The sequence below is a fragment of the Rhinolophus hipposideros genome, assembly GCF_964194185.1.
Source record: "Rhinolophus hipposideros genome assembly, chromosome: 19".
Lineage (NCBI taxonomy): Eukaryota > Metazoa > Chordata > Mammalia > Chiroptera > Rhinolophidae > Rhinolophus > Rhinolophus hipposideros.
The window spans coordinates 2,585,250-2,606,771 of record NC_138065.1 but is presented as its reverse complement, the minus strand read 5'-3'; the positions used below and the strand labels follow the sequence as shown (position 1 = coordinate 2,606,771).

At 50.2% G+C, this 21,522-nt stretch overlaps 3 protein-coding genes across 53 annotated transcripts in view; all 3 read left to right on the top strand.

Moving 5' to 3' along the window:
* The window catches only part of UBAP2L (ubiquitin associated protein 2 like), a 39,126-nt gene extending 30,730 nt beyond the window's left edge, over nt 1-8,396 (top strand). For 11 of the 50 annotated variants that reach the window (XM_081024660.1, XM_081024678.1, XM_081024658.1 and 8 more), the window contains 5 exons: nt 387-492; nt 5,269-5,336; nt 6,101-6,298; nt 6,708-6,758; nt 7,579-8,197. In XM_081024660.1, the coding sequence (XP_080880786.1) occupies nt 387-492; nt 5,269-5,336; nt 6,101-6,298; nt 6,708-6,758; nt 7,579-7,674 (519 nt within the window). In that variant the 3' untranslated portion in view covers nt 7,675-8,197. Of the gene's footprint in view, nt 1-386; nt 493-2,021; nt 2,419-5,268; nt 5,337-6,100; nt 6,299-6,707; nt 6,759-7,578; nt 8,203-8,230 lie in introns of those variants that run through there. The other 39 variants (XM_081024670.1, XM_081024668.1, XM_081024650.1 and 36 more) reach the window with 9 other exon arrangements.
* Nucleotides 8,397-8,495: 99 nt separating this feature from the next.
* HAX1 (HCLS1 associated protein X-1) lies at nt 8,496-13,291 on the top strand. Of its 2 annotated transcripts, none has more exons than XM_081024699.1 (7): nt 8,496-9,126; nt 9,922-10,181; nt 10,360-10,547; nt 11,003-11,054; nt 11,202-11,308; nt 11,428-11,518; nt 11,655-12,528. In XM_081024699.1, the coding sequence occupies exons 1-7, from the start codon at nt 8,732-8,734 to the stop codon at nt 11,738-11,740; spliced, it is 1,179 nt and encodes a 392-aa protein (XP_080880825.1). In that variant the 5' UTR covers nt 8,496-8,731; the 3' UTR covers nt 11,741-12,528. The 2 variants fall into 2 exon arrangements, with proteins under 2 accessions (XP_080880825.1, XP_080880824.1); XM_081024698.1 differs by having other exon boundaries at nt 9,065-9,229; nt 11,655-13,291.
* A 5,493-nt stretch (nt 13,292-18,784) lies between these two features.
* AQP10 (aquaporin 10) lies at nt 18,785-21,357 on the top strand (the record flags this gene model as incomplete). Its single annotated transcript, XM_081025255.1, has 6 exons — nt 18,785-18,877; nt 19,260-19,386; nt 19,906-20,043; nt 20,156-20,274; nt 20,521-20,738; nt 21,213-21,357. The coding sequence occupies 6 exons, from the start codon at nt 18,785-18,787 to the stop codon at nt 21,355-21,357; spliced, it is 840 nt and encodes a 279-aa protein (XP_080881381.1).
* Nucleotides 21,358-21,522: the final 165 nt, after the last annotated feature.

The window sequence follows — 21,522 nt, the reverse complement described above, 5'->3', positions numbered from 1 at the left end:
TCTGGGGCGAGAGCCCTGGCCTGGGACTGGCCCAGCTGCTCTCCAGGACTTTTTCATGGCTGACGCGGAACAGAGGGCGGGAGGTGGGGCTGGAGCTGGCGGTCCTGGGATGGGGATTAGAATCAGCTGACAGGAATAGGCAGCGTGCAGCTGGCTCCCTCAGCCGTCCTTCGTCCCCTGCCACCACTGTCCCTTTCCCTTCCTCCAGTCTACTGCTTGACTTCACTGTTGATTTCAGAAAGCTCAGTAGGGAGCCCGTTTCACCAAGCAAACTGGTCAGCCTGCATCAGGATGGGGAGCCCTCTGAATGCCCAGCCCCTGGAGGAGGGGTGGGGTGGATGGTGTGTGCTGCCATTTCATTGCGCTCTGACCTTTCTGCTCTCTAGGTGGCTCCTACCTCTTCCAAGCAGCATGGTGTGAATGTCAGTGTGAACGCATCAGCCACCCCTTTCCAACAGCCAAGTGGATATGGGTCTCATGGATACAACACTGGTAAGCTGACCCTGACCCCGGCTGTCAGAGGTGTCTGTGGGATGTTTTCAAGGAGTTGCAGGGAGGAAGACATGCTGCTTGAGAAAACAGCGTTGGTGAGGGTGTGCCGCTGCTCTGCGTGCGATTGTTAGATGACTGGCGGTGGGGGGGGTGGGACCTGTCTGAGCAGCACCAACAGTGGAGCTTGGTACTAGACCACGTGTCCACACTCATGACAGGAATGCCCTGGGTTGGCTATGAGCATGTGCAGGCTGGCCAGTCTTGGGGTGTAAAGCAGGGCAAGGGGCCCCAAGATTTTCCCGGGGTCAGTGGGGTAAGTGTTAACTATGTATGGTACTGACAGTGCAGAAGGGAACATACTGAACAGGAGGGGCGGGTGGGTTCTTAGCTGGCATACTGTGTGTTCGGCTGAAGCCCCTTTGTAGTGCCACCTGGCTCCTGTGGCCCCTTTGTATTCCCTAGCTAGGAGACCTAAGGTGTGGAGAGAAGGATTAGGGTGAGGGTATAGGCGTCCCCTGCAGGGATTGCAGGTTCGCTTCCAGGCCACCCTAATAAAGTGGTCGTAATCTTTGCTGCTGAAGGGTCTTGCCTTCACTTTCTTTAAAAAACGCAACACCTGTGGGGCGCAATAAAACGAGGTAGGCCTGTATTCAATAGAGTGAGAGTTGGGCTAGGAGCATTGGACCTGCAGGTTCCTTCATTCGTGTGGCTGGTCGCTTTGCAAACTCCATTTGCACATCTGATGGCAAGGAGGGAAATGTAGGAATCATCTGAGTGGGTACTGACCCCACAGATTCTCACCCACCCCTTGTTCCCATACCTGACCCCTGCTCTCCTCTATTGGAGGACAGAGTAAGAAAGAGTCTGAAGAAACAGTTCCATCGACTTTTCTCGGTGACTAGGAGGTGAACATGGATGAGGAGGAGGTGGTTCCGTTGCTTGGGGTTGAGGGATGTCCTTCAAAATTCTTGCTCACTGATGGCTTCATGGTGATTTGACAAGAGCTGCATCTGTGTTCTTCACCCTCTGGTGGGCTCTGTGTGGGTAAATTGCCCAAGGTTTTCAATAATTGGGAAACTCTGAGCTGAGCACAGAGGGCAGTAGGTCTGGGAACTAATAGCCAGGTGGAACTTGGAACTGTCAGGACTCAGGGCAAGATTTAAACCAGAGAAATCCTGAGCCGCCCCACTATGATTGTGGGCAACCCTCTCCCTGAGGAAAAGCACCCTAATCCTTGGTGGGAAGGACTAGAAGCATATTGACTTGGAGTGGCCCCATCCTGAGAGTATTAGATTTAAGTCTTAGCTGGACCAGGTTCAAGAATTTTCAGAGGCAGGTGACTGATAATGGAAGAGAACAGCATACCTGATTGTGGAAATCTTAGCTTCTTACCTCCCTTAAGATTTCAGAAACTTTCTGTAACAGCCCTTTTGAGAACCCCCAGTTCCCAGCCCCACAGAGGGTTCTTGTCATCCCATTCCTCATCAACCTCTAAATTCATTTATTTTTATGTATTTGATTCCTTTTAGGAAGAAAATATCCACCCCCTTACAAGCATTTCTGGACGGCAGAGAGCTAATTTGGCCCAAGGCCGGGGGCTGTGTTTTGTGTGTGTGTATAAATTTGCACTGAAGTCTTATTTCAGAAACCAGACCACTGAGGAGAGCCTGCTGAGCTGGGGCCATGGCCTGCGTGGCTTGGGGAAATGAGTTGTGGATTCCTTCTGGGCTTTTGAACTTGCCCTTCCCCGTTTCCCTCTCCCCCATGTGTCTGGCCCTGTCTTACCCATTTCGAGTTCAAGCGGTGCAGCACCTCCGAAGCATCAATGCACACACCTGCTGTTGCTTTTGATTCTGGAAGGCATGTAGTTCCAACTTGTAACACAAATATTTGTAGTCTTCAATAAACTGTGGTATTTCTTTAGCTAACTCTGGCGTTCTTTCCGTGCATGTCTTTCTGGACACTAGGAGCCAATGTTGAGCTGATGAAGGGTGGAGGGTGGCCTTTCCAATCAGACCCCAGCATAGCCACAGAACTGGTAACTTTTCAGTATGGTGATGCTATGGGGTGGGAGGGGAAATAGTCTGTTTCCAACCTGTTGATTGGTTGGTAAAGAAAGCCATTTGTAGAAAATCCCCAATTCTCCATGCTTATTGTAGCTCTTCACTTTTCCATTTAGATCTTCCCCTTGCCTCTGACGTAAGCAGAAGGGAAAGGACAAAACAGCTTAGTGTCATGTCATGGTGAAAGGCAGAAGAGATGGTGTTCAGAGCTGTTGTCAGGGAAGTGTCTTCCAAGGCTCCATTCCCACATCTGGTTGGTTCCCCAAGACCAGTGGCTGTATGAGGTCTGATAAAGTCTTGAGAGACCAGCTAGTTGACTCAGGCTGTGGAAACTGCTAGCCTGGCACATTGCTCTTTGTCCCTCGATGGCTTGTCAGCATTGTGGATTATTAGTCGTTGTGCACTTGTGGGTGTAGCTAAGACGTGTGGGAGAGGTTTGGTTAGTAGACATCTTGACTGTGGGAATTCTCATCCCCACCCAATCCAACTCATACACTTTACACCAGCCCTTTGGTTACAGTTGACTTGGACAGTGAGAGCAGCGTCCGTGACTATTGGAAACCCAGGCATGCCACTTTATTATTTGTCCCCAGCCCTCTGGAGTAATTTTTGTCCTGTGAGGGTGACCAACTTTCCAGAGGCTGCCATACTGGGAGAGGTTGGTTCTTGCTTCTCCCCATCGTGTTGGTATCACTGTGTGGGGTTGTGGGGTACGGGGTTGATTAGGAAGGAAAGCAAGAGAACTCTAGTCTGAGGAGCTAATAACTGGTAATGGATAGGTAGGGAAACCAATACCTATTATTTTCCTAGTGTCTCGAAGGCTAGTGTGGCTATTACAAAGAGAATTCTCTCTTGTCCTGCGTTTCCAGTCCCTTCAACCAATATCCAAGTTAATGCCTCTGGGCTAGAAGCTGGTTTTTAGCTAGTCCAGCCTCTGGAAAGAAGGAGACCAGGGAGGGGCACATTGGAAATCAATTCCTCCCCACCACCCCCCTGGGGCTTCCAGTTAGCTATTTCTCCCATCTGGGTGGGATGACCAAGGGGTGTCGGCCGGCTGGCCAAGCCTTTGCAGTAAAGATCCATCGTCTATTTCCCTCAGAAATGTTCTAATTAACGCCGTCTGTTCCACTTTTCTCCCTGCCCTTCCATACAAACTTTATCAGCTTAGACTTTCCATAAATGAGCTCCTATTTTTAAAGTTAGGCCTATTACCAGTGATATGCCAGTCGGGCACCTGGGGTTTGAAGAGGGAAGCGGGGAAAAATACTCCGTCAGCTCGTGTCTTGTCCAGTCTTTTCCTTGAAAGTGTGGAGTTGATATTCTGGCGACGGGAAGTCTTTTCTCGTGCTTGCTTTCTGTAGTTCTCTTCTTTTTCCTAGTTGGTGTTTGCCCCTCCCTGGACCTGTGTGGACTTTTGATGTGGGAGGGGTTTCCAGGTTAAGATGCCACTTCCGTTGGGAAGATGCTAACGTGGCTAAGGTGGGCTTAGCTTGTGCCGCTGCCTTTGTCCTAGGCGTCAGGAGGACGTGGGTTCTGGAGTTTGAAAGGGGGCTGCTGTTGAATTGTGGGTGAATGGAGGATTCCTCATTTGTGATTTGGTTCCTTTACTGCTTCTAGAAAACTCTTTCGTCAAAGTGCTCCTAACAGCAGAGAAGGATCCAAGGACATAGACTGAAGTGAAAGATTTTCTGATGTTTCATTTTATCTCATTTCATGAGACGGAACATTATCTTTAAAAAACATGCTTTAAATTCCTACTTAAATTTGAATCACTTCACCTCAAATCTCTGCGTAGAATTTCTCTAGTAAGACGCTGGATTACTTTACCTGATGGCTTTTTCCTATCTCCTTGACCTATTGCCACATACTCCAGGAGGTAGAGGATGTGTGTTTCAGTTTAAGGAGTACAAATTAAAATGAGCTATTGTACTACTATGGTTTCCTTAAAGCTGTAGTGCTGGTAGGGAGTTTTTCAACAGGAAGCGTGCAAGTTGGAGTGTGGATCAGAGCCTTTATCTCGTGGAGAAGCCGAGGTGGTGAACTAGAATAACTTGAATTTTGTGTCCCGCCTAGGCTGTAGGAAATAGCCTATTCCTGTCTACCTATCCTTACCCCTCCCCCTTAAAATGCAGAAATGGAAATTCACTCTGTGCCATCTCTTTAAATCCTAAGTACATAGCCTAGGACCTCCTCGCCTGGAGAGGCTGCACTAAGTGAGCTGAAGCTCTGCGAAGCCAGGTGCTCTTCGAGGTTGAATTGGACTGTGCCTTTGGTCCTGAGGCTGTGAGAGCCTGGGTTTGAGCCCAGCAGTAGCTCTTCGTGAGCAGAAAGAGCCAGACTACGTGTCCTGGAGCAGGACTGAGTGAAGTTTGGGTGGATTGATTTGACACGGACATTAAAAGTAATCCATTCGCGTTGGGCTTTGCCACAGAGATATTTTGAAAGCTATATGCCAGTGCAGTTTGGCTATATCCCCTTGTTCCCCCCCCCAAAACAACTCACCTCCCTCCCACACATACGCCCAGTACACACCTGAAAAGGGCAAGAGAACCCTTCCTGAGCCTTTGTGTCATGAGCTCTTATCCCTCAGGACTGACCTGAAACTGGAAAAACAGACCAAAATCCCCTTGCAGTGCTAGAGGTAGAAAGGCTGCAGGGTGAGGGGTCAGGCAGCTAGTGAGCTAATCCTCCTGTCTGTTTCCTCCTCCCCCAGGTGTGTCAGTCACCTCCAGTAACACGGGCGTGCCAGATATCTCGGGTTCTGTGTACTCCAAAACCCAGGTAGGTGCCTGGCTCTGGGTACAAGTGGAAAAAGAGAGGTGGATGTAGAGGACGTGAAGTGGCAATGACAAGTCCAGGGAGCCGGGACAGCCCTAGGAGAGGTGTCAGGAAACCCACCCTACTAGAGGGGGCTGGTCTAGACTTCAGTTGCTTGAGAAAGTTTAAATTTAGCCATCTGGGGAAAAAACGAGAAATGTTATAGGGAGGTATGAAGTGTGGAAAATCGTGGTAATGGTGTCATGTGATTTGTGCAACTGTCCTGGCCCTTTACTTACCACTCCCAGCCTTTTCATAACTTTCCAAGAGAACGAGTGGAATGAAGGGAAACTAGTTCATTTCATTCTTTGTCTCTCTATAACTGAGTGGGAAAGGAGACGACTCAATAAGTAGAGTGAGGCAGTTGAATTATCCACAGATTTGTATTGTGTTGCTTTCTTCTCCCGCCACCATAAATAATTAGAAGTTTGGTAGAATGTATCAGGAAGAGTCAGCAGATTTCACTGTGTACCCGTACGTGACATTAGATTTGATAAGAGTGCTGTCACCTCCATCCTCTCATTTAGTCCTTACAGCTGAGGTCGGCAGCATCCCTGTTTTATGTCTGAGAACACAAGGGCTGAGAGCTCACACAGCGATTACAGGGCAGGTCGCTGTTCTTCTGTGACACCGAGCTGCTTTCTGAGGGTGGGAGAGCTTGGGCTCAGAAATTCCAAGGGTCTATCGGCTGATGCCTTCTCTGCTCTCTCTCCCGTCCTCCTGGACAGCAGTCCTTTGAGAAACAAGGTTTTCATTCCGGTACTCCTGCTGCCTCCTTCAACTTGCCCTCAGCCCTAGGGAGTGGGGGGCCCATCAATCCGGCCACAGCTGCTGCTTATCCACCGGCCCCCTTTATGCACATCCTGACCCCCCATCAGCAGCCGCACTCCCAGATCCTTCACCACCACCTGCAGCAGGATGGCCAGGTAATAACCCTCCCTCTCTCCTCTCCCTTCCTCTTCCTTCCTATCCCTTAAAGCTGCCTCCCCTTTCCTTTTCTCACCCTTCCTCACCACCACCCTCCACCCAGTCCTCCCCAGCGCCAGCCATGGGCACACAGCACATACAGACACGAGCGCACATAACACGAGTGGCCGGCAAAGGAGATAGCAGAGAAGGGGCCAGAGTGAAACCCTTTTTGCCCAGTTCCTTTGGGGCCTTTCTCCTCCACCTCCTCCCGTAGCACAGCTGTCCTCCCGTCAACCTGGGTCACACCTCCCCTCTTACCTCTCCCAGCCCTCCCCCTCCCTCACATTACAGCTTTCCCTTCTAATGGTGGAGTTCTCTTGTCAAAGTTTGTCCCTTTATTTTCCATATATCCTGGTTCTGCCTCAGCTACCATATTTGCAGATGATTCTCTGTTGCCAGCGCCAGCAGGAGGAGCAGGTAATGAAACCGAATGATGATATGCTTGAACCCACTCCTTCTCAGCCCCCATTTCACACCAGCCTCAGGGAGCTTGAAGAGAAGAGATTGCACAGTCACACACCGGGACACACAAACACAACACCTTGCTGAGCTCTCTGGCCTCCCATTCCTCTCTTGTCCTCCCCTCCTCAATGCCCTCTTTTTCTTTCCACCCTTCCCTGACTCTGGAAACACTTGGTTACCGGAATGGAAAGGATTCTTGGGGCAACATCTGGAGCCTGGGGCCTCAGACTGTCTCTCCTGCCTTGCCTGAAATGGGCTCACAGATGTGAAACGTGGTAGCGTGGGGAGCCATGGGGTGGTGGGAGTGACCTCTCCTCCACCATGGTGGCTGCGGAGCTGGAATAAGGGCTTTGCTCTCCAAGGCAACTTTCCAAATTGAGTGAGGCCTTCCTGTGGGAATCAGTGAAAGTGAAAGCAATCACCTGTGATCACTCATCTCCAAGAGGCCGTGATTCTCTCTAGAGAGCAGCCTTTTCTCGGGGTGGGGTGGGCGGGTATTGAAATGAGTAGAACTGATGCACTGTCTCATCTCTAAAGGTATCTTGCCCTTCTTTTCCCCTTTCCCCTATTTAAAAGTTGAAAGTGCTTTGTTGTCAGGTGTGCTAGCAGTCATACAAACCCAATGTTCTGTGGTTGAGAAGTAAGCTTCTTGGTAGTTTCTAAGCAAGGGGAATGGGAGAGCAAGGTGATCCACATCTCCACCTGAAGATGTCACAGATTTGTCCCACTAACTAGACACCTTTTTCCTCCCCATCATCCTCCCATTCCCCTGCAGACGGGCAGCGGGCAACGTAGCCAGACCAGCTCCATCCCGCAGAAGCCCCAGAGCAACAAGTCTGCCTACAACAGCTACAGCTGGGGGGCCAACTGAGGCCCTGACCCTCTCCTCCCGGCCCCATCTTCTGAGAGGGCTCCTCAGCCTGGCAACTGTGGACACAACATCAGAGAGAAAGGAGTGGGGGGGTTCTGCTGCCCCCACCCCAGTGGCCCACCCCATGCCTCAGCTTCATGTCTGTCCATTCCCATACCATCCCCACTCTGTTGTATGTATTATAGAATTTGTATTTTCTCTTTTTTTTGTTTTTTGTTCCTCTCCTTCCCCCTTGCATTCAAGATTATGAAACTTTGCTGTGGGCCCTGCCCTTCGTTCTCCTGTGCACCCTGGTGGTGTATGGGGGAGGTGGGGAGGGGGACCCCCAAATATATATCAGCCCAACAGCCCTCTGTCTCCTCCTTTATTATTAGGAAACAACAGAACAACAAAAAATGGCGTCATGAATATGAACAGCATTGTCAGAATTAGTTGAAGTGTTTTTTTTGTTGTTTTTTTTTTGTACTGTGTCCTCAAATTTAATGGATTACTGTGTCTTGTATATATAAAAAGAAAAGCTCTACCTTCAGCCTCTGCCCGTTCTTGCTCCGTCTAGGGCATCCTCAGCCTCCGCGAGGACCGGCTTGGTGAATAAGTAGTACGTACCGGCAGGCCCCTCGCAGGCCGCGAAGGCAGTGGAATAAACGGAGTCTGCACCCTTTCCGAGCTCCTGGCCTTAATGTGCTAGTGTCTGGCCCGAGGGGACGCCCTGCCCCTGCCCCTGGGAAGTGCGCGGCCCGCTGCCTGGACAGACCCGCCGCGGATGCTCATTTCCTCCCCGGCAGGTCCCGGGCAGTAAACAGTGCCCGCGGGGGGGCGAGGAGTAGGAGGCGCTGAGAGCGGCGGCCGGGCGGGCAAGGGGGGGCGGCGCCGTCGGCGGGGCAGCTCGGGCCCCGGCGGGAGGCGGCGGGAGGGGCGCCGGGGGCCCCGAGTCCCCCCCCCAAGGCCCGCGGGGCGCGGGGCCGCCGGGCGGAGGGCAGCACGTGGCGGCGAGCGCCCGCGCGCGTCCCCGTGTCCGTGTCCAGCGGGGAACTCCGCGTGGAGGGAGCGGGGTCGGATGTTCCGTGCGCCCGTCAAGACGCGGGCGAGGCGGCTCCCGAGGGCAGGCTGTCCACGGGTGGGGCGAGGCCGGCCTGGGCCCGCTCCTCCGCGCGGGCGGGCTGCCCTCTGGCGGCTTGGGCCGGCAGCCGCTACCGTCCAAGCCTCGGGACGCCTCACGGGGCTCGTCGGCGGGAGGACTCGCCCAGAGGCAGGGGACCGGTGGGGAACGACAGCGCGGCGCCCGCAGCCTTCCGCCTGCGCGGGCCGCCCGCCCCGCCCCCGCCCCGCCCCGCCCGCCCCGCCCCCGCCCGCTCCCGGCCGTTTACGACACTGCCCTGACCGCGGGCTTGCTTTCCGGCCGCGTAGCCTGACGCCCGTCGATTTCCGACCGTGTAGCGCAGCCTCCCCCAGGTGTGAATGGGCCCTGGGTGGGCTGGGGTGGTTCGGATCCCGATGCGGGAATGAGCCTCTTTGACCTCTTCCGAGGCTTTTTCGGCTTTCCTGGACCTCGGAGGTGAGACTGGGTCTGGGTGGGACGCGGGGGTGGTCGTTTCGGGGGACAGCGTAGCGCAGCCTCCCCCAGGTGGGAATGGACCTCGGGTGGGCTTGCGTGGTTGAATCCCAGTGCGGGAACGAGCCTCTTTGACCTCTTTCGGGCCTTTTTCGGCCTTTCCGGACCTCGGAGGTGAGAATGGGTCTGGGTCGGACGCGGGGGGTCTTCCGAAGGGAGCTGGACCCCGACACCCTATTTCTGGAAAAACGTCCTCTTCCCGTCCCGTCCCCTCCTGCGGAGAGGAGAGGAGGCAGCACGTTGAGCACTCGGCCCGAGAAGCAACCGCAGCGGTGGTTAGGAGGAGGACACACGGCAGCTTAAGCCTCTCCCGTCGGGGTGATGCAACAGGCCCGGGCGGGGGGCGACGGTGGGGCTCCGGGTGAGAAGAGGGGGGCACGTGAGCGCGACCTCGGGGCGGGAGGGGCCGCGGGCGCCGCGGGAAAGCCCAGGGCAGCTGTGGGGGCGGCCGCCAGCTCAGGGCCGGCCCAGGGCCGGCCGGGTAAAAACAAATAAGACCAAACCCCGACGGCCGGCCTTGTAACCCTCACCCCAGCTTCCTGGGCACCTGCTGCCTTCCACTTTGCCACCCACGAGTTGGTTTTATGGTGTAAGTAGTGCGGAAATGTTGGTAGCTCATCTGCCTCCGCCCCCAGCCCCAGAGATCCCTTTTTTGGGGGGATGACTCGAGATGAAGATGAGGATGATGAGGAAGAAGAAGAAGGAGCCTCCTGGGGCCACGGGAGCTCGAGGTTCGAGGGTCCCCAGCCCCCCGAGGAATTTGCCTTTGGCTTCAGCTTCAGCCCAGGAGGAGGAATGCGTTTCCACGATAACTTCGGCTTTGATGACCTTGTACGGGATTTCAACAACATCTTCAGCGAGATGGGGGCCTGGACCTTGCCTGCCCGTCCTCCTGGTGTGTGGCTGCCCCTGAGGGAGAACCTGTGGTTTCTCCTGGGGTGGTGGGTGAAATAAGGAGCCTGCAAAGTAGTTGGGGGGTGGGAAGGGAGAGAGCACTGATGATTTCAAGGGGACTTAAAAGGTCCCAAGCCCTTCCGCACCCCAGCATGCCTCCACCTGCCACCTTTCTGCAGAACTCCCAGGTCCTGAGTTAGAGATACCCGGAGAGAGACGGCAGGAGGGCCAGACGCTTCGGGACTCCATGCTAAAGTATCCAGATAGTCACCAGCCCAGGATCTTTGGGGGGGTCTTGGAGAGTGATGCAAGAACTGACTCCCCCAAACCAGCACCAGACTGGGGCTCCCAGAGACCTTTTCGTAGGGTGAGTACTTCTGGGCTTGAAGTGAGACCCTGTGGGAGACCACTGGAATAGTCCTCGTTGGAATCGGACAGACTTGGGTTGGAATCCTAGGCCCTCTACTTAGTGTATTTATCTGTTTTCTGTACTAAGCTTCTTGTAGGATTTTCTTTGGGGGAAAATGGGAGTTCTGCTTTTTCTTAAGGAAAAAAAACAACAACACTGGTCCGTATGATTCTTGGACAAGGCAGGATTGTTGGGGGAGGACAGAAAAGTATCAGTTCAGGAAGGCTTTTTTGGAAGAAGGATAAGTAAAACAGCTAGCAAGGAGAGAGGGATGAGTAAATAAAGCTGCTGTGAATGGGATTCTCTCTCCTGGGGAAAGGTGGTTTTGGAACTTGAGAATAGTTTGGGTTCCTGTGACTCCTCAAGTTTCAGACTGAAAGGTGTCATATCACCTACTTTGGCTTCTTCTGCAGTTTGATGATATGTGGCCCGTGACCCCCCATTCTAGAGCCAGAGAGGATAAGGGTGAGTCTGGAGGGAGAGGACATTTACCAGCCCTCTGTTCTTCAGGAGTTCCCTCTGTTCTCCCTCCCTAAAGTTTCTTCCTGCCACACTTGTCCCCTTCTTTTTTTTAGACGCTTTCTTTCCTGTTTCCTCTCTCTGCCCTTTTAGATCTTGATTCCAAGGTTTCCCAGGAGGGCCTCGGCCCAGTTCTGCAGCCCCAGCCCAAATCCTATTTCAAGAGCGTCTCTGTGACCAAGATCACTAGGCCAGATGGGGTGAGTTGGGAGAGAAGGGTAAAGGGAACTGGATGTCCTGGAAAGAGTGATCTAAGTAAAGAAACCAGCAAACTCACCCTTAGTGATGTTAGGAATATGGTGGGGGCTTTTCCTTGTAGACAGTAGAGGAGCGCCGAACTGTGGTGGACAGTGAAGGCCGGACAGTGACCACAGTCACCCATCAGGAAGCAGACGGCAGCCCTAGAGATGGTAAGTGAAGAGTGTGAATCAAAGTGGTCCATCGTTTAGTTCCTTGGTGCTTACTCTTCTACCCTTTAGTATCATTCCTCTCATTTGCCCTGTCTCTTTAATTTAGAGTGTCTGTGTGTATCACTTTCTTCCTTAGATCCAGAATCACCAACAGCTCCAGCCCTAGATGATGCCTTTTCCATCCTGGATTTATTCCTAGGCCGTTGGTTCCGGTCCCAGTAACCTTGTTAACCCTCAGAGGCCTTCCGGTTCTTTCCACCTCCCACTGTTTGCTCACCACCAGTGGGCTTATTTAGCTTCTTCTCCTGCCACCTCAGGTTCTTGGGTGTGTGGAATAGTGAACTGTAGAACTGTGGATATGTCAGTATGTCACTCACCCAAACTGACCAATAAAACCTTTATTTATGCTAATTCCTCAGTGTTGGTTTTGTCAAGGCTGTTCCACTTTCTAGTACCATCCAGGGTTTTGCAAATTATCTTGACCCACAACCTTCTCCTTGTTTAATTTTTTTATTCCACTTCTAAAACCTGATTTGATAAATAAAGGTCAGGTGCCAGTAGAAAATAGTTTTTCTTATAGAGGAGATAAGATAACTAGAGGTAAGTCCAGGAGAATTTCTTTTGACTGAGATAGCAATGCATCATCAGATTCCTAAAAAAAGGAAGTATGTGTGGAAGTGTAGGGGATAACTGCTTCCCTTGGCGTGGGATTGGATAGTTCATGAGATAACTTAAGGAAGTACATGAGCAAATATTTCTTCCTTTATTGGCTATGCCATTTTTTTATGTATGTTAGAGAAATTATGACTAAGCTTAAACATTATCGGATCTTTTTCTCATTAAAAAAAAATTTTTAACACTATGGTTTAGAGTGGCTGATCTTACAAATTTATTTACCTGTTTCCTCTGGAAATCCTACTAAAATGACAAATTTTTCTGAAGAGGCATATAAGAAGAACAAAGGAGGGGAGATACAGTAATAAATTTTGTCTTTTCATTTCCTTTGTTATATCTTTTGGTGAACGAAAGTTGATTTACCGTATTCAAATGAATCTTTTCATTTATGGTTAGTGCTCTTTATATCTTTTAGAAATCTCTCCTAACCCAAGGTTGAAAGATACTCTCCTTTATTATTCTCAGTAATTTTTATAGTTTTGCCTTTTATGTTCAGGTTTTTAAATCCACCTGAAATTGATCTTCCTGTATGGTATGAATTAGGGGACCAATTTTATTTCCATTCGGAAAAATACATTCAAATATAGATGTGCAGATATTACAGATACATGCACACACAACAAATATATCCCTGTGTTGGTCTTTCTACTCTCTTCTATTAATCTATTTGTCTATTTTTGTGCCATATCACACTTTTAAATATTGTAGTTGTATTTAGTAGAACAAGTCCTCCCACCTTAAAAAAAAAAATTCTCTTAATTCTTCTAGTATCTAAGAATACAATTGATGTTTTTAATCAGCTTTTTAGAGTACCACTGTAAACATAAATGGAGCCAGAGATTACCAGACATCTGTGGACAGCCTCCGACATGAAGGATGGAGACTTATACACACAAAAAAAGCAACTTGGAAGAAACAGAGACTATGCAAGAAGATGAAAATTCAGCAAGGACATAAATCTGTAATGTCCTGAGAAATATGATGTATCCGTAAAATGTGAACAGAATGCTACAAAAGAGAAAGAAACAGAACAAACTTCTGGGAGTTAAAAACAATGTTATAGCAGAATTGAAAAACTATAAAAAGGCTTGAATGACAAAGTTGAGATCTCCAATAATGTAGTCCTAATAACAGAGCAAGAAAATGGGGTGTGTGTGTAGGAGGGTGGGCGGATAAGAAAACTAGAATGATATAAATAAATCATCCAAACCAGAATGATAAAAATCATCAATGAAATAAGTCAAAATATCTCAGAAGTGAAGGATACTAATCTAACCTGAAAGGACCCACTACATGCTAGATACCAAGGATGAAAATAAACCCACCCCAAGGTTCATGATATGAAATTTCAGAACACTAGAGACAAAGGAGAATCCAAATGCTGAGAGAGAGAAGAGAGGGGGATCACATACAGAGGATAAGGAATCAGAATGTTTTCAAACTTGAGCAGCAATACACATTAAAAGACAACAGAGCGTTACTTTTAAAATTCTGAAGGAAATTATTTTCCAACCTAGAATTGTATACCCAAGTAAACTATGAATTTAATGTGGGAGTATAATAGACATTTTTAGATATGAAAGGGGTATCAACGAAGACCTGTACCAAACATCATATTTAATGGTAAAAGATTGATGCTTTTCCAACTAAGATTAGGAGTAAAACTAGGATATCTCTTACCATCTCTGTTCAGCATTGTACTGGAGGTTCTAGCTTAGTGCAATAAAGCCAGAAAATTGAAAGACAGGGACTGGAAAAGAAGAAGTAAAACTAGATATAGATGCCATAACTGTATGTGTAGAAAAAAATTCTAAGGAATCAACAAAATTAATAGCAGTAATAACAGTATAGCAAGGTCTCAGGATACAAGATCGCTATGCAAATTTTTTTTTGTATTTCTATAGGCAACAATCTGAATATGAAATTACAGGCACAATTTCATTCATAATAGCATAATAAAGAATAAAATAATTTTGGCAACAGCACAAAAGCAGAACACTGAAAACTATAAAAATTGCTGAGATAAAATCTAAGTAAAAGAGACCATGTTCCTGGATTGGAACATTTAGTATTGTTGAGATAGCATTTGCCCAAATTTATCTATATATTTAATACAATTTCTATCAAAATGCTAGTAAATTTATTTTGTGGAAATTGACAAGCAGTGTCTCCTCGATGTAGGGCCCTGTTCTGGAAGGGAGACCAGCTGGGTCAGTTTTAAAAGTTCAGGACCTGACTGTTACAACCCCTTTAGACCATCTTCTATGGGCCTCTTGAAATCAACCACTATTGGAGGAGTAAAACCCATGCTAGTTTCAGCTGTTCTGAAATTGACCCACAGAACTTTACCGGGAATACCGGAGGGGCATTTTGGGGTTCTCTTTTTGGGCCTATCAGATACCCTGTTTCTTTTCTCTGGTTCTTGCGCAGATACTGATGCTGTGCAGGTCTGAAAGTTGTCATCCATAACCCCTTGTACTACAGAGTTTGAAAGTATACTTTGTCACCTAGTTCTATTGTAAACGTTTTTAATTAGTTTTTGATTTGGCTATCCTCTCTTATATGGAGATTCAAGAAAATCCAGAAACTAGGCTTTCATTGTGGCTGCTATCTTCCCTGGATTTCCACCAACATTACTTTTTACACACACACACAAAATTGTAACACGAGTATCCTGAAGAAACTTACTGATGACATTGTGCACATAATAATGACCTATGTGTTTACATATACAAATTTTCTATAAAGGAGACATAAAAGGAGTAATTTACAAGAAAACAGTATTTTTGAATATGCAAATGCTCAAGCACAAGTAGAATTCATAATGAAACATCCTGACCAATACCAATATCACATGGTCACCCAAATACCAAGAAAACGTAGCCTTAAAAAAACATGGAAACAGGTTTTTCTGGAATGGTGCCCTGTCCTTGCTACAGTTCCAAACAAAATTAAGTACTGTCTCCCCTCAATTTACATGATAATTGCATACCTAGAAGATTCACTGTACATTAAAGCTGCTAAAAAATATTGTGTGTCATCACTGCGCCGTGTGTCACACAGGGCGTCAGGCAGAGTCTCTGGTCCCGCTCCCCACATAAGAACGCAGGATATGGTGAGGGCAAAAAGGAACACCCATGGAGCCATAGGTAGGGGAGTCATGCCACTATATTCTCACTGGTGGCTGGGTTGGAGACACAGGAAGCAGGAGCCACACGATCTGCAATCCGCCATGCTAACTGCAATCCGCTCTTGCTAGCTCATCCACCATCTTCTTGCTAGCCCCCATTTGCTGCTAGCGTAGCCACAGCAATTATATTAATGGCCAATGGCTCACTGGTTACAGCTGATGGCCAACAAGCCACAGCTGATGGCCATTTACTACCTGAGCCAGCACCTTTCCACGTGAGGCCGAGAGCCTGGAAACTGCACTCCTGGTTCTGTCCCCACAGTGTGTTTATATATAACAGAATCTGGGCTCATATCCTTATAAACAAGCTTTTCACCAATATGTACATGTGGCGGGACATTCTCAAGTCACATAGGACATGGAATAAGTATTTGTTGTGTGTCTTGTGGGATGTTTAGCATATTTAGATTCTGACAGGTAATTATATGGAACTCCGCCACTGTCACCGTGAAACAACAAAAATCCTGCCTCCACAAATTTCCAAAATTCTCGGGTAGTACTCCTAGATGAGAACCTCTGGTCTAGTAGAATTCCTTCCACCTGGACACATGAGGCTGTGGCATAAGCATAATGAACACATATTACTTTAGTAATTACAAAAATAAAAGTAACCTTTCATCTTTAAAGTGGTAGGAGAAAGCAAGAGGAGGGTAATGGTGACCAATGTTCTTCAGCCTGAAAGGCTCGAGGAGAGTGGCTGATGGAAGTGTGTAGGGTGAGAAGACAAAGTCCTAGATTGGGTCCCCCTGGAAATCGAGTCCGGAGTGAAGAGTTTCATGCAGAAGGTCCCCCTGCAAGTGCCCCTGGGAGGCCTACCCTTAGGGAAGAGGAGAAAGCAGGACTGAGCAGAGGGCGTCACCGACACTGTGGTTGTGACAGTCCTCAGCTGATCCTAGGATTCTACGGGGAGGTCTGGATAGACAGAATTCTTCTGAGTTGTCCCCAGTTAAGGCAAAGGGGCCAGGACAATGCGTCCCTGAACCTGCCAATCACTGACTGCGGGAAACCTGCTGAGGGCGCGACCCGTCCAGGTGACTGAGGTATCTCCCTAGCAGGTGGGAGAGACTCTCAACCCTAAAAGGAGGGTCTGGGCAAAGAACTGTGGCGTCTACTACAGTTCACCACTTGAACTGCTCAGGTCCATACTCCATTGGTTAGTTTAGCCAGCAGGGAAAGCCTCTCTAGGATTCTGATTGGTTTTCTTTCTTGGGGGAACTTGAAGAGAAGGTTTGGTGGGAAAGTACAGCTTTCCTGCTGCAATTGGTTTTGAGCCTCTGGTGGACTCTTACCCCATCCTGTATCAGTGGTTCTAGCTTTCCCTCACCTTTGGCAGGTGCCTCTGCTGATCTAGGCAGCTGGATAGTCAGATAACCCAGACTTTCACCCTGGAGGGTGCCCTTGGTTACTTTGCACTTCTCAGATTGGCTGCTATCCTTTGTGCTGTTAAAACTGAGCATGGGAACAGCATGAGTGGGTGACCTGAAAGCCACAAGAATCTTCCTGCCTCCCATGTAGCTGCAGTTTCCCGTCCTCCGTCACAGGTAATCACTCCTGCCAGTATGACGACTCCGTTTTCTTGCCTGCTCGTCTCTTGCTACAAAGACTCCAAAGTTCAAAAGGATTGTTACTGTGATCTTCGGAGGAAGAATTCGGTGTCTGGTTTCTAGGACCCCCAGACCTCATATTCCCCACCTGGTTCACTGTGAGTGAAGGTGAGTGAAGGCTACTTGATTTCTATCCCACATCCACATAATCTACTTCCTGGGGACACAGAATCTTACAGCGGTCATTGATTTAGGGTATATGTCGTGTCCTGGAGGGTGGTTCCCCATCCGCATAGGGTTTTGTCCTGAAGCTGGCACCATATCGGTGTCATTAAGAGGCCATTAAACTGTTCTGTCCTACTGGTGGCCTCTGAATGGGGCAGCATAGACCAGTAGACTTTTTGGTCACGTGCCCACGGCCACACCTCGTTTACTATGAGTCCTTGCAGAATGGTACTAGCTGAGACCCTCTGGGCAGGAAAAGCAAACCTATACAGGCAGACCTCGGAGACATTGCGGGTTCAGTCCCAGGCCAGTGCAATAAAGCGAGTATCGCCGTAAAGTGAGTCGTGATCCTGAGTTGCAATTGGTTGCTGACAACTTTGAGTTCTCAGCTCTCAGTGTTAATTCAAATCCTTTGTCCAAAAATCCTGACGAGATCAGATCTTCGTGGTCCCTGCACCGAACAGTCAGGGGCCCTACGGCAGGGCAATAACCTCGGCTGAGAGTTTCGTGCCATAGAAAGCATTGCGCTGAGGGAAGCAGCTGTGTGCTCTCAGCGTCTGAGATTCCCAGCAGCTGGGGAATGGGTGCGTTGGCCCCATAGAGGAGACCTGCGGGGAGCACTACAGTAGCCATGAAACCCAGTAAAGAAATATTGTTGCACACACGTGCACCCAGAACTGTGCTAGAGCCCACGGCATTTCATGGCCCGGCTCTCAAGAACCTCATAAACTATCCAGGATTTTCAAAATGTGTATGTTGTCTATTTCCACCTGCTAGGATATAAGCTGTGGGAGGGCAGGAACTATGTCTTGTTCATCGCTGTTTCTCCAGTGTCTAGAACTCCATTGGTAGTTGAATGAATCTAGTTGGAGGCTTGAGATGTGAAGCACTAGGCTGAAGCCGTGGGATGCGGGATCAGTGGCAACATCCCGAGAAGGGCAGGGGGGGCTCCGCGTGGGTGCGAAGCCCTCCTCTGGAACCATGGCAGGAGACAAAGCCAGAGTATTCATTCTGCCATCAAGGTGAGCGTCTGCATGAAGGACGTCCAAGCGTTCCTCACGGGGGTTTCACTCCTGAGGCCTATGGTCTTCAGCCCAGTCTCTCTGGATGCCTGCTGAGTTTTCCAAACCTCCAAATAGTTGGAGGAAAGGCTTCACTTTCCACATCAGAGGCATTGTGGGATAGCAGATGGAGAGACAGAAGACCTGGATTTGAATTCAGACTCAGCCGTTAGCTAGCTGCGTGGGCTTGGGGAATTCGGGGGCTCTCTCAACACCCTCTTCTGCAGGCTGGGAGCAATAGGACCAAGAGAACTCAGGTGTGTGAAGCATGGGATTTCCCCCAATCTGTCAGCACAGCAGGAGACCACTCCCAGGAGGAGCGGAGATGGAGGAGACAGCGCTGGGTACACTCCAAGCTTCCGTGTGCCCAGAGCCTGCCCTTGTGGACATTCTCCCTTTATCTAAGCTCCCTAGACTCATGTGGATACACTGAGCTGCTGTTCAAGAGCTGAGCTCATTAATTGGTTTTAAAGTCTTTTCCTTATCTTCTCCCCTGCCAGGCAGTATCTGAGTAGCAGCAGCGTGCCTGTGCAGACCGAGGGAGCGGTTACCAGGGACAGGTGTCCTCACCATGGCCCGGACAGGAGTCAAGGGCCGGCTCCGGATCCGAAACCTCCTGGCCCGACAGTGTCTGGCAGAGTTTCTGGGCATGTTTGTGCTCATGGTAGGCAGGGTGATGGGGGAAGGAAACGGAGGGGGCAAAAGTTTTGGGGGCTTCCTAGTGTTCTTATCTCTTCCTCTGGGTGTCCTGCTTCCATCTTTTCTCTTTCCCCCCCTCCGGTCTCTTGTATTCCTCTCCTACTCCCTCAGTTTTATTCCTTTCCCTTTCCATCCCCCCCTTTCCTTTCTTTCCTTTTTTCCCCGCTTCTCCCATTTCTTCTCCCTTCCCTCTTTCTGCTTTTCTCCTTTCCTTGCTGATCCCTCATATTCATTCATAAGTTGTCTCTCTTGGCCCCTCCCCTGGCCTTCCCAGTCTCTGTCCTCTGTTGGGCAACCAGGTGCCCTATTCCTGGTTCCCGGCTGCTCACCTTCCCTCTCCCCACCAGCTCTTCACCCAGGGGGCTGTGGCCCAGGCTGTCACCAGTGGAGAAACCAAAGGCAATTTCTTCACCATGTTTCTGGCTGGCTCTCTGGCCGTTATGCTGGCCATCTACGTGGGTGGTAATGTTTCAGGTGAGGAGGGTGGGGCGTGCTCATTAGACTGAGTAGGACTGTGCCTATGAGTGTGGGTGTACGGTGACAGGTGATTCATGGATATTATCTCCTTGAGCTTAACCAGTGCCCTGGACTGAGATATGCATTTGGCCCCATCCAGCCCCTCCTCTTTCTATATGTCTCCATCCTCCTAGACAAAGATCTATGACACAATAGTAAGGGTTGGTACTATCTTCTTGTGTCCCCCACTTGAAGCCCTCGGGGGTTCATCTTTGCCCAGGACCCCACCAGCTGCCCCTGGCTGGAGCCTTGAGACACAAGGGCTGTGTTGGAAAGAGCAGATGGTCCCAGGTTCAAACCTTGGCTTCACTGTATGACCTTGACAAGTTGCTTAACCTTGAGCCTCAACTTCCTAATCTATACGATGGGAATAGCAGCATCTGCCTTCAGAGTTGTGGGGAGGAGTAGCAGTGTTACCTGGTGAGTGCCTGGGAGGGACGCTGGATGGATGCTGCTTTTCTTTTCTTGATCCTGAAGGGGCGCACCTGAATCCAGCCGTCTCGCTGGCCTTTTGCCTCCTGGGACACTTCCCCTGGACCAAGCTCCCCATTTACGTCTTGGTGCAGCTACTGTCTGCTTTCTGTGCGTCCGGAGCCACCTATGCTCTCTACTATGGTAACAGGAAACGACAGTGGGGGCATCTATGTGTGGGCGGGGGATCCTTGGAACAGTTTTGAGTGAGCAAAGATGGAAATCCTGGGTGTTCCCCCATCTCCCGCCCCTGCAGATGCCCTACAGAACTACACAGGTGGGAACCTGACAGTGACCGGCCCCAAGGAGACAGCTTCTATCTTTGCCACCTACCCTGCTCCCTATCTGTCCCTGAGTGGCGGCTTCCTGGACCAGGTAGGTGTGAGGGGGCCACCTGTGACAGACTTTGCCCCTGCCCTCTGGGGCCCCAGCCTCTTGTTCAGGCTCTGGGTGGTAGGGGATGGAGGGTTGGGCCTATCTTTGCACCCCCTCCCCATCCCAGCTGCCTATGTTGGACAAAGTCGAATGACATGGGGTGGTGGCCCAGACAGTTTGGGTGAGAGAGGGCAGACAGAGCATTGGGCAGCTGATGGGAGCCCCTCCGCCTCTGTCACCTGCAAGGTTCTGGGCACCGGGATCCTGATGGTGGGCCTCTTGGCCATCCTGGATACACGGAACAAGGGAGTGCCTGCAGGTCTGGAGCCCGTGGCCGTGGGGCTGCTGATCTTGACCATCGGGCTATCCATGGGTGCCAACTGTGGGTTCCCACTCAATCCTGCCCGGGACCTGGGCCCACGGCTTTTCACCTACGTGGCTGGTTGGGGCCCTGAAGTCTTCAGGTGGGCGATGGCTTCCCCTGGTGCTGTCCCTACACTCACCGCCCCCTGCTCAGGGCGCTGTCTCTGGGTCCCCAGCTCTCTCCTCTTGGCTTCTTGGGACTCTCCACTAAGCCCCAGTTCTCCCTTTCTCCATGACTCCCTCTTCCCCCCTCCACCCTTTTCACTGAAACAGTAAGATTTAGAGGTTGTGTTCTTGGACTCATTAGCTGTTTGGGGGTTAGTGACCTCATCAACGAAATGGGTATATTCAGGTAATTCCCTAAGGCAAGAGGCTGCACCAAGTTCTTCTTGGTGCAGTTCTCCTGGGGGTTGCTCCTCTCTTAAGTACTATGTTTTGATGCCAAGACACCCTCTTCCTGGGGTTGATAACCCCCGGAACTGCTTTAGGGGATACGCTTGTTATTGCTCCCAGTCTTCCACGGGAAGTCTAAGGGAGTCAGCTCTGATACCCTCCCTTTTGTCCTTCTCTTGCAGCGCCGGTAATGGCTGGTGGTGGGTGCCTGTGGTGGCCCCTCTGGTGGGGGCCACCCTTGGCACAGCCACATACCAGCTGCTGGTGGCTCTGCACCACCCTGACGACGCAGAGTCAGTTCAGGATCAAGAGTTGGTGCAACATTAAGCTTCAGACTGGGAAACGGCTGCCTCAGCTTAGATGCCAGAGTGTACGCCATGATTCTGGCAGCGCAGCCCTCACCTCCCTCATGGACCCCGAGGAGGGCCAGAGACCCAGGCTCGGTGACAAGACGTTCTTTCTCTTTATTAAGACACCAGGCCCTGCGCAGCC